Raw genomic sequence first — 18,157 nt, forward strand, 5'->3', positions numbered from 1 at the left:
AAGCATCTTTATTTTTAGATCATTGTATTAGGGCTCGTATTAAGGGGGGAGGGACCACGGATTTGCAAGCATCTTTTTTTCTGTAGGCCCATCGATCGAAATCCAAGGGTCAGCGTCAGAGTTTTTTTTAAGCCGGCAGCGATTCGATAACTCCACATTCCCGTCGAGAAGCGTATGCATACTTTGATTGATTGATTGCGGGACAAGAAGAGCATACCAAGGTACAGTACAAGACGTGCACAGAAGAGAAAATGTGGTGCTCCTTCCACGCTAGTTGATCGTAGAGCTTTCGTTGCCTTCATTCCCCGAGCGGACAGTCGCGTCGCCTACACTGCACAATCGATCATAATAACTCCTTGACGACTACGGCTGTTGCAACTGATTACACGGCTCACACGATCATGAGAGAGATACACGGGGTGTACGTAGCAACACAGACGTTAAGACGTGTACGTACCATGTTTGTACACCACACATACACTCGGGCGCCCTGGTTCGACGCCACGTACGGCGTGGAAGCAGACCATGCATCTTCCTCGCGAAATCTAGCTGCCGTCGTCCATCGTAAGCGCAGGTTCGCCACACACGCGCACACGAAGGAGAGGAGGAGAGAGGAGCACGCGCGCATGAGTGCATGTACGTAAACGTCAACAGCGGCCGCATGCAGCCGATTTTTTTTTGCCTCCGAGTCCCGAGAAGAGCGCGACGGCCACTAACCTTTCGGATCGGCCGCCCATGCCCACACATGCACTGATGCACGACGCGACGAGAGGAGAGACACGGCCGGCCAGGCAGGCAGGCATGCATGATTCGTTGCTCCGTGGCAAGCGGCCAAGAGGGCAAACTTTTTTCTTCCAAACTTTACTTGCGAGCTCGTGGATTCGCCTTCCCTCAACATGCCGTTCAGGCGGCCGATGACGGGAAGGAAAATCTCAGTGTCTCCGCTTCGGTTAGTAGGTTATGTTAGTTTTTTTTTGTCCTCACAGGTGCGATGGTCGGGCGGATGTAGACGCTTATTCTTTGAGTTTGTATTTCGAACTTTGATCATCCTCGGGTTCATCCGTTTGGACGTAGTTGACGAAGCTTCAGCGTAGATTTCCATCCTCTCCTTGAAGCGTTGAGCTTAGGCTTTCTCGTCATGTGGCAAGATTTGGTGCCATGTGCTTCAAATCTATACAAGGGTTCAAAACCGACGACTGCGGCTCCAGGGTGTTGGTTCTTAGGGGCACGCACACGAAGACTTTCCGGCTATCATCGACAAGGTCAAGCCGGCTCTGGTGTCATGTTTGCTGCGTGTCGGTGGCTTCATTCTGACGGCTGTAGTGATCGTTCGGTTGAGTGTGGCGTTGCAAAGGCCAAGCTCCTTGGAGCTTGTTTTGCAAAAAATAAATCAAAATGTATTTTAAAACTTTCAAGAACAGTCAATTTCTTTTGTAGAAATACATATGAATATTCTTCAAGTATGTTAAAATTTCATCAACTAATTTGATTATTTGCATGCTACACAAAAAACCAAATATCAGACCCAAATACAACAAAGAAAAAGCCTCATTTAATCTGTGTATTTGCCTTTTTTGTGTACGTCACAGATGAATATATGTTCATGAATTTTATACATGTATACTACAAATATGTGTACATGAAAACTATTTTTCAGATTTTACGAGATGTGGCAAGGGTTCAACAACAATGACTGCGGCTCCAGTGTGTTGGTTCTCAGGGGCAGACACACGAAGTCTTCTCGGCAGTTATCGACAAGGTCAAGCCGGCTCCGGTGTCATGTTTGCCGCGCGTCCGCGGCTCATTCTAATGACTGTAGTGATCATTCGGTTGAGTGTGATGTTGCAAAGGCCAAGCTCTATGGAAATGTCAATTTAAAAGTTTCAAGAAATGTCAATTTTTTGTACAAATACATATGAATATTCTTCAAGTATGATAAAATTTCATCAACTAATTTGATTATTTGCACGCTACACAAAAAAACAAATACCAGACTGAAATACAACAAAGAAAAAGCATGTTTTAATCTGTGTATTTGCTTTTTTTTTTGTGTACTTCACATATGTGTATACTATAAATATGTGTACATGATTTTTTTTTTCAGATTTAACGAGATGTGGAAAAGCTATTTACACTGAACAAAAGAGCTCAATTGAGCTCGACCTATACATGCACTTTTTGTCGGTTTGTCTTGAAATACTGATGTAATTTTTGTTATATTTAAGATGCTTTTGTATTTTTGATTAATTTTTATAATCGATTTGATCCTTTATGAAAAATTAACGACATTATTCCCACGGGAATGAAACGCAAAGCATCTTTCGGCGGCCCTAGCCAAATCCGAGCGTCAGTGTCACGTTTTTTTTTTGAAGCCCTTAGCGATGGACACGATAACTCAGCCTTCCCGTCAGGCGTAACATACATGTTGATTGCGGGACAAGAGCAACTAGCTAGCATACCAAGATACGAGACGTGCACGCACGGAGAAAATGCGGCATTCCTTGCTGCTGGTATACTTATAGATGATCGTAGAGCTTTCGCTGCCTTTACTCCTCGAGCAGACAGTCGTGTCACGCTACACTGCACTATCGATCATAACTGCTCTACTACAACCACTGTTTGCAACTGATTACGCAGTTCACACGGGGTGTTGTGCTACGTGACAGCACAGACGTTAAGACGTGCCGCGTCTGTACACCACACACAGACACACTCCGTCCCGTCGTAAGTTAAGATTCTTGGAACCGTAACCACGCACGCACGCACATGAGCGCATGCAATGCATGTGAACGTCAAACAGCGGCCGCATGTAAAGGAAACGACCTCCAAGCCCCGAGGGAGGAGCGCGGCGGCGATAACTTTCGGAGCGGCCGCCCATACCACACATGCACGACACGACGAGAGGAGAGACACGGCCGGCCAGTAGAGGCATGCAGATGCAGGACCAGGGAGGTCGATCACGTCGCTTCGATGCTCCGTGCTAGCGGCCAAGAGCAAGAGGAGAGGGCCGCTCCTGCGCAGTGGTCCGACACCCGGACGGCGGATCCTCTTCTTTTCTTGCGCACCGCTGTTTGCTGCCCCCGGCGCGCACGGGTGGCATCGTCCCCGACCCCCACCGTATCACGCGATCCCTTCCTTTTTCCTTCCGTTTCTTGTCCGCTTCCCTGTGCGCCGTTTCCCCGCACGGCCGCCCACCCTCGTGGCATTGCCGCGCGCATGTCACCATGCACCTACACCTCCTACTCTGCTCTCTACTCGCCTCTGTCGCCGGCCCGGCTGGGGCGCTGTCGATCGTCGCGTCGACATATACGGCCGGCCCGCGCGAACCCTCCCGTCGCCGTCGCCGTCGCGCCGTCCGTATCGGCACGTGCCCTGTCCTCACCTCCATGTACCCTACCTACACACAATTATACCTGCCTGCCTGCTCACTACTTCCACTACTTACTCTACGTAAGATACCACTACTGATACTGCTACTGTGAAAGGCGTGCGTGCGTGCGGGCGTGGGAGAGAAGTGGAGGAAAACGTGCAGTGCAGGCGTGTGTGAACCCGCTCCTCTGTTTTTTGCGTGAGCTGCAGTGCAGGGCATATGGGTCGGGACTGACTCGGGGTGGTGTATATAACCAGTCGTCACGCACAAGAATCATCCTAGCCCCCCCTCTCTCTCTCTCTCTCTCTCTGAGCTTCTCTCTGCTTCAAGCAAGAAAAACTCTGCTCGGGAGAAAGGAAAAGAGAGAAAAGAAGATGGCCGTCTCTGTCTGCCCCGGCGCCTCCCCATCCATCCTTCTGCTGCCGCTCCTCCTCCTCTTGCTCTGCTCCCTCCCGTCGCTCGCCTCCGCCTGCGACCGCTGCGCGCGCCACTCCAAGGCCGCCTACTACACCTCCTCGCTCACCCTCGCCGGTACGTGCCCTCATCCATGGATGATGGATCATGGATGGATCCCTCCACCTGCTCTGTTTCTGGTTTCCTCCTGTGTTGTGTGGGTTGCAGAGCAGGTGGTTGTGGGTTCTGATTGGGTTTGCCTTCTGCGTGCAGCCGGCTCTTGCGGGTATGGCACGGCGGCCGCCTCCTTCAACGGCGGCCTGCTCGCCGCCGCCGGCCCGGCCCTGTACCGCGGCGGCGTCGGCTGCGGCGCCTGCTTCCAGGTAGCTACCAAGAAATCTTGTGCCCAACGGCTTCGGCTTGTCTTCCTTCTGGATTCACTTGCTTCCTGATCATCGGCTTGCCCAAGAACCGGGCTATCTCGATTCCTTGACTAATCAGGTCAGCTTCGGTGTGCCGATTGCAGGTGAGGTGCAAGGACAAGAAGCTCTGCAGCGGCGCCGGCGCCAGGGTCGTCGTGACGGACCGCGCCAGGATGAAGACGAACCGCACGGACCTGGTGCTGAGCAGCCCGGCGTTCGCCGCCATGGCCCGCCCCGGAATGGCCGCGCGCCTCACCAAGCTCCGCGCCGTCGACGTCGAGTACAAGAGGTAAAAGTGAAATCACCTCTAGCTCTCCTTTTTCACCAACCGCGCGCCATGTGCTGCTACTATCTTTTTACCACCTTTCAACGCTGTAATAAGCAAGAGAAACGAGGCAAATAGTCTCCACCCAACGTGCCACCATAAATAAGCACAGGACACGATTTGTCTTTACAGTAGTTACTAGGACGACCAAGACTTGGAAGCGGCTAGCTGGGGCTAAAATTTATTTGTCGGTGTTGATGCGCGTGTGCAGGGTGCCGTGCGAGTACAGGGGCAAGAACCTCTCGGTGCGGGTGGAGGAGCGGAGCCGCGCGCCCAGCGAGCTCGCCGTCAGGTTCCTCTACCAGGGCGGCCAGACCGACATCGTCGCCGTCGACGTCGCCAAGGTAAGCAACAATCAACGGCAATCCCTCCCCCGCCCTCCCCAAGAATCTCTCACAGATGCCTTGCGACATTTAAATTGCACAGCGCGAGTGCTTGTTTCTGACTGAATTTCATTTCGTGATGATGGGTGCAGGTCGGGTCGTCGAGCTGGAAGTTCATGACGCGGGAGCACGGGCCGGCGTGGAGCACGCGGCAGGCGCCGGCGGGGCCGCTGCAGTTCAGGGTGGTGGTGACCGGCGGGTACGACGGCAAGTGGGTGTGGGCCGACCGGGAGGTGCTGCCCAGCCGGTGGCGCGCCGGCGAGGTGTACGACACGGGGGTCCAGATCACCGATGTCGCGCAGGAGGGCTGCTTCCCGTGCGACACGCAGGAGTGGAGGTGAAAGCAGGCTCTAGTAAACAAACAATCAGGAACAAGGAGCCAAAGAAGAAGCTGCTGGCTCCTCGTTTTGGCCGGGCTCTGCAAGCGCGAACGAGGAAGGATCACAGCACAACACCACACCACACCGGAGATGATTAGTTTAGTTTAGTTTAACGCTTGACACCAGATGATGACTCATAGGGATCCTCCTGATCCATCGGCCACTTTTGCTGCCGCCGCTCTTTTCTTTTCTCTTTGTTTTGTGAGCCTTCTGTATGTACATGAGCTGCTGACGTGAAGATAAGTAAATTAAGTAGAGCATCCCTGGGGAGTGATAACGCATGACGGCGAGGCTATGTGTGTAGCTTCACTGCTTGAACAACTTGTCCCGATGGATGACCAAGGGGTCTCCAAGGCTGACCCGTAAATTTGCTCCGTCATCTGTCCGTGCATAAAAGAACCAGTCCATGGATATCGATGACGGAGGCTGCCACAAAACCAGAAGAAATTCATGCAAACATGACGGATTTTATATAACATGACAAAATTCATTACATTTCAGAAATACTTCAACTAAAAGCGACTAGAGGTATAATTTTTGACGTACTTCTATTCTAAACCTAATCTAAATGATCGACGCCCGTCCCCGTATCCGGCCATGAGCCCTGAGAACTGAAGCTCCATCACTTACCTTCGCCATCTCCAGTTCCGCCTTAACACTCTCTAGCTCTGCGTTCGCAGCCTCCGCCACTGCAGCCTCCGCCACTGCAGCTTGAGCGACTAATCTGTCGCCGATTATCAACCCACCAAGCTTGGCTTCAGGCGGAGGGGAAGATCGTTTGCCTTCCCGGCACCCAAGCGGTGGCGACCTACCATGCACTACTCTTCCTCGGTGCCGGCAGCACCCGCAGACGTGCCGGCTTCATGGTCGTGAAAGCGGGTCGTGGCATTGGCGGAGTCGGCGATGTCGTCCTTGTCGTTGGTCTTGCCCCACAGCTCGTGCGCTGCCTCGTCCAACTCCTTGTAAGCGGCTTCCAGTTCTGCCTGACGCTGGCGGTGCCGCCAGCGGTCAAGGCGGATCTCGCGGGTGGAGTGGTAGGACTCGAGCAGCGTCGCCTGCTCACCACGTTCGCGTCCGACGCGATCGCCCTGCCGGCAGCGAGCTGCTCCTCCGCCTACTGGTGCTCCTAGAGGAGCTCGAGGTTTTTAGGCCGCGTTGGCTTGTGCCTCCCGGAACTGCTCCTCCGACACCATGTTCATGTAATGAGCACGGATCTCGCCAATGGTCATGGTGCCATGCACCGACGAGGATGGCGCCGACTCGTCCTCGGCAGCGTCCTCCATTTGGATGTCATCTCCGGCTGCCTATCGGCCTACCATCCGGCATCAATAACGACCATCTCCTTCTGCTCCGACGATAGTCCGTCCCAGAGAGCTTTGGAGCGCGAGGAGGCCATGATGGGAGTGATGCAAAGAGAAGAAAGGGATTGGAGGACGATGTTATGCGGCTATGGCTTGGGTTGTAATTTATATAGCGGGCGAATGACAATGGTGGACGGCAGACACACGGACCGACAGCCGTGCTGTCGTTTGAACACGAAGCAGACGCGTGCACCAGGAAGCGGCGCGGACGACGTTCTCTCAGCCGACGCGTCGCTTCAATGCCAGCTCCGGTGAGAGGTCGCGTCCGCTCTAACCAGGCATGAATGCGGCACTGACGCTCTGGAGCGGTGCTGACCATTACAAGCAGGAAGCGCGCACGAGCGAGGATGGGAGTTTGGGTGGCGAGGGCGGTTAGGAGCGGACGTGACAGCGGACCAGACGCCGCAAAGCCACCAATAGTGTGTCTCCGGTTTACGAAAAAAGTTCATTCGAGCCGCTCGATGGACCAATATAAACTCGCGTTAAATGAACAGGTCTGAACCGCGTGGTCTGGGTCGCAAGTCGTCGGGACGCTCGTTTCAAGCGGCTCACATGCCGCCATGCTCCTTTGCTTTCGGCGACGGAACTAGTCGTTAATCTTTGCAGCTTCCGCTGACTTATCAGTCCAATCTTCATGAATGGCTCTGGGCTGTATAGCACGCGAGAGGGTTGTATAGCACGCGTCGTTCCCTAAAAAAAACAAAAATGTATCTTATTGTTGCAATTTGGTGAAGGAGCTTTAAGACATCCTTGGGGAAATGCATGTGATACAGTTGCTGATCGAGTGGCTTTAGATGCCTGTGTACAAGCTCGCAATCGGAACGATCTTGCTAGCGAAGGTGATGGAAGTATCCGAGAAGATCGCAAATGGAGTTCTAAACTAGCCGCAACTAGTGAAGTATGAAAAATGATCAAATTCAAGACGATATCAATCACAATGACTCCACAATAGAACAATATTAAGTTTGGAAAAAAAAGTTCAACAAAAAATGAAGGAAGTTCGCAAAAATGAATTCTTTTTCACGAATTTGCCAAAAAAAAGTTAACAAATTTTTTGGAAAAAGTTCATAAGTTCATAAAATTGGAAAAGGTTCACGAATTTGAGAAAAAGTTCACAGACGTGAAAAGAAGTTCAATTTTATTTGAAAAAAGTTCATCAATATGTGAAAAGTTAACGAATTTGATAAAAAAAAAGGAAGGTAAAAAACTGAGAACACCAGCAAAATCTCGTATGAGGGAAAACCAGAGGAAAACCCGCGCTAAAAAAAAGAACCATCAGAACAATCCTTTTTTTGAGGATCTAACCATCAGAATAACCATGGGAAGGTTCCAAAAACAAGGTGATAGAAAATACCGACTTGCGCTGGTTTATAGCAAGCACACTTTTTTTGCGGGTGATATAGCAAGCACTCTAACAGGCACTTAAAGCCGTCATATAGGAGTCACCTCTTAAAAAATGCGTCAAATAGGAGTTGGGATAGGTGCAAAATAGCCCTAGCAGAAAAAATGCGCGCAAACATTGAACTGGTGGCGGCCCAACGTATGAGCTCAGGACAAACATATTTTGTACCATTAAAAAAATGTATGTGGCATTTTAAAGAAATGTTCATGCGTTTTGAAAACATGTCCGTACATATTTTTTACTTAAAACAATGTTTACTTAGTTTTAGAAAAGGTTTCATGCTATTAAAAATATTTAACATTTATTTGAAAAATATTCAAAATATGTTTTAAAAAAATGTACATCATGTATTTAAACAATATTCAAAGTGTATCAAAAAAATGTTCCACGTCTACACAAAAAATGTACAATATGTACTGAAAAAATAGACATGTGTTAAAAAAGAAAAGGATAAAAAACCCAAAGGAAATCGGTGAAGAAAAGAACCAAGAGAAACAAAAAAAAAAACACACACATGGAAATGAAAGAAGAAAAATATCTCAAAGGTTCTAAAATAAGTTCGAACCGGTCCATATAACCTTCCTAAACCACTACATAATCTATTGTATCCATTTAGTGGAGCACCAGAGGCGAGACTATCGTAAGTCTGCAATCGGTCACAAATAGCCCCAGCAAACGCCCGTGAACATTGTGCTGGTGGCGGCCGACATATGATCACGGGACAAATTTTTTCTTACCATTCAAAAACAATGTACATGACAGTTAAAGAATTGTTCACACATTTCAAAAACATGTTTGAACTTTTTTAAAAAATTATACAATGTAAAAAGGTTCATGTAGTTTTAAAAAATGTTTAACTTGTATTTAATAAATGCTCCAAAATTGTATTTGAAAAATGTTCAATGTGCATAAAAAAGATTTAGAGGTCGCCGTGTTTTTTTTTGCGGGCCGGACGGATATACAGTACCTATTCGGGCCATTTTTTCGGCGGTTATTTTGCGAGCTGTGCGGATATAGCGGCTCTGCTAGAGATGCTCGAAACCAGCTCCACAGCGGGATATGGCCGATGCATTGGAGCCTCTTCATCTTCTTCAACCATGTGAGAATGGAAGGGTTGGGATCATCGAGCTCTTCTTCCAGGCAAGGTATCTGAATGCTATCCATCCAAACGCGCCCAATCTCCTGAGATACCTTGTTGCTGCAGTTGTCGTGAACAAAAGGAGAAGGAACATGCTGAAGGAACTGATCAAGGTCATCCAGCAGGATCAGAACAGGTACAAGGATCCGATAATCGAATTCCCAGAGTGCTTGCATGTGAAGTACAGTATGATTTTGGTGGCGCGCAGCAGAAGCTTGTCCAGTGCGAGCCATTGAAGTTGGGTCGAATTTGTCTTAAAGCTACATCACAAGATGCAAGGCTACAGATAAAATGCCCACCAAAACCATACAAAATCAATGTAATTTGAATATAATTAGTTAAATCAAAATTTAGTACCATGAAAACCTTGCGCATTCAGCGCCATGAAAACTTTGCCAAATGGACCACTGCAAGGACGAACCACCAGCAGTGCATTTCAGGAACCATGATGACTGCCAATCCACACCCATTCACACAATAAAGCACAACAAAAAACCAACACTCATTCAAGTGAAGGAAGCACAATGGCCTTACTCACGCTCGATCTGAATGGTGACATGCCCGATGTTGTACTCTTCCTTGATGTATCCAATGACCTTGTCAAGCATTTGATCAGCGTCCGCATCCTGCTCGATGGTCACATGGCACGCCAGGAGCACCTTCCCCACCGTGATAGCCCAGATGTGCAGCTCATGGACAGCAACCACACCTTCCATCTGAAGGAGGCCGCCCTCGAGCCTGGTGGCGTCGACCTCGCGGGGCGTGCTCTCCATCAGAACCTCGAGCAAGTTCCGAACCATCCTGACCGTGGTGAACAGCACGATCACCGAGAAGATGAGGGTGCATATGAGGTCGATGATCTTCCACTCGGGCTTGTACCAGATGAGAGCCCCTCCGACCATCACGCCGATGCTCTGGATGGAGTCACCGATCACATGCAGGTAAGCGCTGTGCACATTGATATTTCGTTGGCGAGGCTCCTTAGCTTCCTTGGCACCATCATCATGCTTAAGCAACGGTTCCTCAGCATCATCCTGGTGTTGTCCAGTGGTTGAATGATGGTGATGATGAGTGGTGACGGTTATGGAACTGCCATGGCTGTGCTCATGGTGATGTGCGTGGCCCTGCTCATGATCATGCCCATGGTCGTCCTCCGAGTCACCATGATCATGACCATGGTCATGTGAATGGCCATGGCCATGGCCATGGCCACCGTGCCCATGGTCATGACCAAGCAGCACTGCCATCACAATGTTAACGAACAGACCAAAAGCTGATACCGCGAACATGAGGGATCCCTGCACCTCGCCCCCGCTTCCATTGACGAGCCTCATGATAGCTTCGTAGACGAGTATGCCGGCGAGGAGCCATATGAGCTGAATAGAAACCAGTGCCCCAAGAATCTCTATACGGAAAAATCCGTATGACTGCCGAGGCGTCGCTTCCCAACCAGCTGCCCACAGGGAGAAGAGAGATATGGCGAAGGCGGCGACGTCCGAGAGGAGATGGGCCGCATCAGTCAAGATCGCAAGGCTGTTTGCCTTGATGCCTCCAACCACCTCAACCGCCATGAATATAACGCAGAGGATCACGGCGATCAGGAGCTTCCTCATGGACGCAGACCTCTCCTTTGCGTCTTTGGAGGTGTTGGTGGAGTCGGCGAAGTCGCAAGAAGCACCTCTGCACATTTTGCTCCCGGATGCCGATGAGATGTCCATTGTTACTTCATGGGGCGGTGATGAAGTATGGTTGTCCATCTAAAAACTGCATTTGAGTCAATGCACAAGTACAATGGTGGTGCATGGTTTACTGATATGCAATGCTATAAGAACAACATTTCTCATGTGCACTCCCTACTAGAACTAGTGAAAAAAAATATTCGAGTCAAATATGACAAAAACTACCACAGGTAGAAGCGAAAGGTAAAACTTGTAAGGGTATTGGTTTGCACAAGCAACAGATATTAAAACCACAATCCAAAAGGGATATTTGCACATGACAGAGGTATTGGTTTAACAGAACTTAAGCGCAAGTGGATTATATTTTGTTAGTCAGTTCCAAAAGAGAAGGCACATCTAGACCGCATCATAATTGATACTACTATAATGGATGACCTCAGGCCTCAGCTATGAAAAGGTCAGCTATGGAAAAGTCAACATTCTGCTATGTATTGATACTTTCAAAAAGATTCATGCCTACAAACTTATGATAGCGTTTTTAGATTAGACCACGAACTTTCCTCCTTTATGTGAACAACATGGGGCAGAGTAACTCAAGCAAATGGCCACAGCTAGCAAGTTCAGAAAAGAATGAGCAGAAAGTGCATCAACTCAAGTCTATAATATGCTGAAATAGAGACGCCTAATCAAAACAAAACATTGATTGTCTGGTCGCAGAACCAAATCACCGCGCAGGAATTTCCTCTAGTGCTACCCCACAATAGTTCTTTGCCAATTTGAACCACTACTTACAGGAACAAAAGCACTACAAAATCATACTGGCTGATTGCCTGATTGGAGCTGTAATCCATGGACGGAAAACTCAACGAAGTCACAGAAGGGAGAAGCAGCGGCGGGGCGAGGGATTCAAAGCATCATGAGTATATGTCCAAACTTAAGCTCTGTCGCACCTGTGGAGCGACCCGAGTCGGGAGGAGATCGCACCTGGGGCTGGAGAGGAGGAGGGGATCGAGCGCGCTCGCGCACGCCGCCGGAGATTGAGGCGGAGACGGGCAAGGGGAAGGCGAGGGGAGCGAGGACGTTTACAACAAGTAAACGACGACTACTACTAAACTAAGATGTCGGCATCTACACGACTTGGCTCGACGTTTGGAACCGGAGGAGGAGGATGGATGGTCTACCTGATGTGTCTGCTCTTGGACGCCAACGGCCGGCCGGTGAGCTCCGCGAGCGCGGAGGGCGGCGGGGGCGAATGATCTTGACTTACGTGCGCGGATCGTAGGCGGGTGGGCTGGTCGTGTGGTGAGCGTTTTATAAGGCCTGCTGACAAGGAAAGGGCGGACAGAGATCAGGTGACATGCATCTTTGCATGTCACCGTGTGCCTTGCAGTCCGAATTCAAATTTAAACATTGCGAAAAAATCTAAAAAAAATCATGTATGTTCACAGCACATATTAAGATAACCCCTAAAAAATTCAGATCAAAATTCAAAACATACATCGAGAAGAAAAAAAAAAGAAATCTGTCATGAATAGTTGCGAATGGTTCTCTATATACTATTCACATCTGGGTTTTTTTTTTTGCTTCTCGATGTATGTTTCAAATTTTGATCTGGATTTTTTAGGGGTTATCTTAATATGTGCTGTGAACATGCATGATTTTTTTCAGATTTTTTCGCAATGTTTAAATTTGAATTCGGGCCGCAAGGCACACGGTGACCTGCAAAGGTGCATGTCACCTGATCTCTGTCCGGAAAGGGCCTAACGGGGCAGCACGACTCAGGGCCACTGCTTGCAAGAGGGTATTGTCCACCGCTCTCCCCCTCTAAGAAAATGATTACGAGAGCGTCTATCCAGCCTGGAATTTTTCTTTGTTCCAGTTAAATTTTCGCTCAAACGTCCCATTCACATCGGACGAATCTAGTTGTCATGAGTTAAAGCTTCATCCAGTTTCAACCGCGAGAGCTATATCTTACTTATAGCGAGACTAGCTTCTGTCTCGTCTGAAGTATTTTTCGTGCTCTGTACAGTATTAGGCCGGCCCATTTTAGGCTCGCTCGCTGTAGTTGTGTTCGCTGTGTTTTCCTCTTGGGTTTTCCGTTTCTTTTTTAATCAGTTTGTTTTGTTTTATTCCTTTTTTACCCGATTTTCTTTTTTCTACGGTTTTGTTTCTTTCTCCATTTTTATTGGGTCCTTTTCTGTTCTCTCCTATTTGTTTTTATTTTTTCTCGGTTTTCTTTGCTATATTGTTGGTTTTCATCATTTTTAGTTTTTTTATCTGCTTTCACTATTTCCATTCTTTTGCATTGGTTTTGAAGGGTTTTTTGGTTTTTATTGGTTTACTTTGTTTTTCTTTGTTTCTTTGTCGATTTTCATCGGTTTCTTCTTGTTCCACTCATCTTAACTTTTTCCAGAACACATTCTATATTTTTGTATACATCAGAAACATATTTTATATACATGTTTAACTTCTTTTAAATACATGATTAAAATTGTTTGAAAACTAATTTTTATCATATCTAATTTTCTCCATATACATTGTACATTTTTGGTATATATCTAATACATTTATATATACACATTTAACAAATTCTAAATACAGGATTAACATTTATTCCCACAAAAGAACATTTTTTGAATACAAGGTCAACATTTTTCAATACACGGCGAACATTTTTAGTGGCAATCAACACTTTTTCACACAAAATGTATATACACCAGTAACACTTCTTCTATACATGTTTAACATTTTTAAACACATGATCTACATTTTTCATACACATTCTATTTGCTTTGTATATACTTTTCGTATACATGACAATTATTTTTTCTGTACACATTTATTATTTTCCAAAAGCTTGATTAACATTTTTTATTGCCCAATTAACATTTTTTAAATACATGATTCACTTTTTTCATACACATTGTATATTTTTTTGTATACACTAGCAAATATGTCTGTGCGTTGCAACGGAAAAAAAATACCACACATCCCTGACTCAAAGCACCAACACCCTCTATTTCAATAGAGAGCACCCCACCGGTGTCATGGCGTATCCCCCTTCTCGTGCTCACCGACGGTGGCTGCAGTGTCTACCTGATCATAATGCGTCCAAACGTGGTCAATCTCAAGACAATGAGCTCAGCTACCGCATGAGATACCTGTCATTGAACCGCAACATCACAACTGGATGTTTGAGGACGTGAAGGCCACTCTCTGCGAGCTAGTCCCCACACCTAGTGCATCAGCACGACTACATATTTTGCATAGATATTGTGGTATGTCATGGATTCAACTACCCTAAAGACACATGTAATTTGAAGGTTTAACATGCCCTCTGTTTAAAGCTCGCATCGGAATGAATTTGTAATATCAGGGCGACATCTTCCTTATATCAGCATTTGGAAGCATACACACCATTTATGACCTTACAATGTATTTTCAGTGTCAATAAGAATTTTAGAAAAATACCTAACCTAAGTACAGTCATATGAATGATTTCAAATCCATTTAATCTTAACATCATAGCAGAGCAGAGGTCAATTAGTTTTTTATTATTCATTTACCCAACATGTTTACATCGGAATTTCAATTAGACTATTTACTGTACATCCATAAAGTAAATTCAAAGATTCAATGAACTACAAAGCGATAAATGAACAATCTAGCAATTCAGGTCGCCTCGATAGAAAATAAAATATTAACAGTGGTTTGAGCAGTTTTGTATGCATTGAGCAACTACCTCCAAGTAGCCAACAATTCCCTACGGACATACTAAAAAGGAATCTAGCGAGTTCAGCATCCATAGCTCTAACACGTACTAATGAAGAGTGTTGGTGCAATAATTTGCCTCCTTATGTTTTGGAGTTTGTTGACATAAACAGTATGGGACTTAGGTGCTTGCTAGTGCACACAGAGTAACATGTCCCTGTAATCAAGAGGAGTTTGATACAAACGATGAAGATAATCCCCTGCGTGGCAGTGAAGGTTATCACCTAAGATTATGATAACAAGAGTGACCCCTTAAAAATTGCTGACGCGAAGCAATTGGTTCGGTGCTCATCCGAAGGAAGTGACTGCGTCCGAGAAGATTGAAGATGAAGTGAAGACGTAGGATTTATTTGTTTTTTCTCTTCTCTTTATTGAGTCACGGGACCACCATACTATTAAGAGGGGTGTAGCGTTCGAAGCTTTGATTCTCTGATGCTAAACCCAAATCCTATGAAAGTTGCGACAGAAATCTCTTTGTGATCCGAGCAAATACTTGCTAGCAAGAGACTGTGATCTTCTTCGCTGCGAGAGATTTGTCTTAGACCGAGGAGTTAGCATTACTTGGTCCTCAAGTAATGTTACCGTTGCTCCAAATCCGACCGTTGTGAACGTGCCGGTAGGCCATTGGCTGGACCGCGTGTCCAAAATGGCCATTTCCCACCAGGGAAGGCTGCGGCTATAAATAGCCACCTTGCGCCGGCGTTGTCCGATGGCTGCTCCATTGGATTGTGAGAAGATTGTTGAGCAACCCCCTCTCCTGAGTGATTTGAGTTTAAAATCCTCCGAGAGAAAACCCCTAGAGCTGAAAAATTAGATAGTGGTTCAGCATCACTCGAATCTAAGTCCAGTACGCTCCGCCTATTATTCTTGAGAGCTGCAAACTCTCTAGACGGTTAGGTGTCAATTTTTTCAGAGACCAAGAGTAATTGTGGTTCTCGAAGTGGAAGTCTGTAAAGGTTCAGAGATCGCCTCAAGTATCTACCGCGAGTGATTGACTTTGATTGACGAATCAATTGTTGAGGAGAATAGGGCGAAGAGAGTTTATCTTCTGTGTTAAATCACAAGCCCTCCAACCAGACGTAGTCCTTGTGCAGAAGGACGAACTGGTCTACCAAATTCCTTGTCGCCATCGAGCATCACTGGTTACCTCCGTTCCCTTCCTTACATTCGAACTGTTTCTATCATGTGATTTGTCTCGATGCATGCTTTTAGTTTCCATTCAGTAGTTTGTATTCGCTCACTGTATAATGTTCTCATTCGCTCCGCTGCTGGGTTTCGAGAGTTTTGATATTTCCGAAGAAATTTTAGAAGTCCCATTCATCCCCTTTGGTAGGCATACTTCGTTCCTACAAAGAGCAGTCAAGTCCCGGTTCAAACAAGGAATGTTCTTACAGATAAAGGAATGTTCTTAAAAATAAAACATTCAAACGAGGGATTCCCGCTCGCAGAATTCCCCATCAAATACCTCGATCTCCCCTTATCCATCTGCAAGGCATCTACATCCGCTTTGCTCCCACTCGTTGACGAGCTCATCAAGAAGCTAGCTACTTGGAAGGCCTCCTTGCTCTCTCGTAGGGAGATGCTGACCCTTGTTTGCCACGTCCTTGTGGCGATGCCGGTGCACATCCTGCTTACTGTGGTGAAAAATCAACCAATCCTCAAGAAAATCTCCAAGCTAGTCCGTGACTTTCTCTGGTTCGGGCGCAAGGACGCCAAAGCAGGTTGCTGCCCGGTCTCATTGCCCAGAGTTTCCTGGCCCTTGGAACTCGGTGGCCTTGCCATCCGAGACCTCAGCGCACCGGCGTCGCACTGCGTACTCGGTGGTTGTGGCTCTCAACTACCGACCTTGATCATCCGTGGAGGCACCTTCATCTGCCTGTCGATCGCAAGACCAACGAGTTCTTCCGAGCCTCTACTTAGTGGAAACTTGGCTATGGCAATTCATTCCGGTTTTAGCGCGATCAGTGGCTGCAGGGGTAGTCCATCTCCAAGATTGCGCCAACCCTTTCCCCCTCATTCCGTGCCACCGTCAAAAGTGACTCCTTGCAAATGAGGCCCTCAACAATAATACATGGATCACCGACATCCACAACACTTTTAACCCCCGTGGCTACAGTCGAGCACGTTCAGCTTTGGAAAAACTTCCAGGAGGTCACTCTCTCCCATGACCCCGAGAATCTCTCCTGGAAATGGACTGTAACGCCCCGGCCAAAACCACTGGTTCTTGGCTGTTACGTCTAGCGGGATCTAGACTGGCATCACAGACCAACACTAGTCTTTCCTGCGTACTTTTCCCTCACTCATGCGTACGCGGGACCAACTTCCGGGTCGATCACTCATCCTCAAATCGCTCCAAGCCAAGCATGCTTAACTTTGTAGGTTTTTTTTTTCAAATGGGCTCCCAGAAAAGAAGGAATTCCTTATTGATATGAGTAGTCTATCATTCCTATTAAGCCAGGCTCTCACATACACCCCCACTCAAAGGAATTGGCGTCCTCATCGGCCAATCAGGAACGTTTCCTCTTGGCACACGTATGTGCGTCCAGTCCGGCACATGTGCCATGCCGTGTGCCACAACGGGCCAGAAGTGCCATACACCACATGCCCATGCACCTGACCCGCACATGTTCGTGTAACCACGAGGGTCGGCTCTGGTACCAATTTTAACGCCCCAGCCACAGCCACCGGTTCCTAGCCGTTCCACCTGGGGGATCTAGACTGACCCCATAGACCAAACTAGTCTTTCCCGGCGGCGGCTCGAAGGGATGCCAGTGTGATCGCTCGAGCTGGAAAACCCGGGGGTGCGGGGCATCGGTTCACGGTGGTGAGGAGAGCTTGGCGGAGATCGAAGCACGGTGGGCTGCCGCCTACAAGGCCGGGAAGGAGAACGCCGACGTCTGGCCAGCATGCCCTGATGGCTGCATGTGAGAAGTAGTTTAAGTTTGTAGTATTAGAGCAAATACCAGTAGTACTTTAAGTTTGTAGTTTTAACGTACAATGTCGGTAAGAGCATCCTTTGAGGGCTTTGAGCGTTGATTAGCATGTGTGCCCGTGTGTGTTTTTTTGCGTTAATCATTAGAAGATCACAAAACACACGGTTTCTATGCCGTACCCGTTTGCGTTTTTTTTGCGTTAATGACCCATAAATCAGTTACCTGTGCGACATTTCCTAATAAATCAGGCGTACCATTGACCGGAAAAAATCAAGTACACGTGTACATTTTTTTGGAGACGGGATCTGCCAACTTTCTTTTTTCTCGCACACGAGTATTTTACGCGCTTGGTCTGCGTCGTGTGTTTCCCCCGCCAAAGTTTCAAGTTTCGCATCGAAATTTTCATTAGGTGCGTGATTTCAGAATTTATTCCTCCGACCACATCCCCTTTCCCTCAGTATCCCCCCTCCCTCGCGCCTTCCCCTACCGGCATCTAAAACCGCCGCCGCCGCAACCACAACTTCAACCACATCTACGTTCTGCTCGGATCCAGTCAGGTAACCCACCTATCTCTATCACGTCCCCGGCCTGATTGCTTAA

General features: G+C 47.6%; 2 protein-coding genes across 5 annotated transcripts; one reads left to right on the forward strand and one right to left on the reverse strand.

Annotated features, from left to right (window-relative positions):
- The first annotated feature begins 3,594 nt into the window (after positions 1-3,594).
- Positions 3,595-5,533, forward strand: LOC109750390 (expansin-like A1). Its single transcript, XM_020309354.4, has 5 exons — positions 3,595-3,901; positions 4,037-4,146; positions 4,290-4,474; positions 4,722-4,854; positions 4,986-5,533. The coding sequence occupies exons 1-5, from the start codon at positions 3,745-3,747 to the stop codon at positions 5,232-5,234; spliced, it is 834 nt and encodes a 277-aa protein (XP_020164943.1). The 5' UTR covers positions 3,595-3,744; the 3' UTR covers positions 5,235-5,533.
- A 3,955-nt stretch (positions 5,534-9,488) lies between these two features.
- Positions 9,489-12,365, reverse strand: LOC109750366 (metal tolerance protein 1). 4 transcript variants are annotated; one of them, XM_073497122.1, is made up of 2 exons: positions 12,035-12,365; positions 9,489-10,931 (listed from the first exon to the last, which is right to left on the reverse strand). In XM_073497122.1, the coding sequence occupies exon 2, from the start codon at positions 10,929-10,931 to the stop codon at positions 9,705-9,707; it is 1,227 nt and encodes a 408-aa protein (XP_073353223.1). In that variant the 5' UTR covers positions 12,035-12,365; the 3' UTR covers positions 9,489-9,704. The 4 variants fall into 4 exon arrangements, with proteins under 4 accessions (XP_073353223.1, XP_020164920.1, XP_040243521.1 ...); XM_020309331.3 differs by having other exon boundaries at positions 9,489-10,938; positions 12,035-12,364; XM_040387587.2 differs by lacking the exon at positions 12,035-12,365 and adding an exon at positions 11,838-12,013.
- Between the last annotated feature and the right edge of the window lie 5,792 nt (positions 12,366-18,157).

This window comes from Aegilops tauschii, chromosome 4 (assembly GCF_002575655.3).
Source record: "Aegilops tauschii subsp. strangulata cultivar AL8/78 chromosome 4, Aet v6.0, whole genome shotgun sequence".
Lineage (NCBI taxonomy): Eukaryota > Viridiplantae > Streptophyta > Magnoliopsida > Poales > Poaceae > Aegilops > Aegilops tauschii.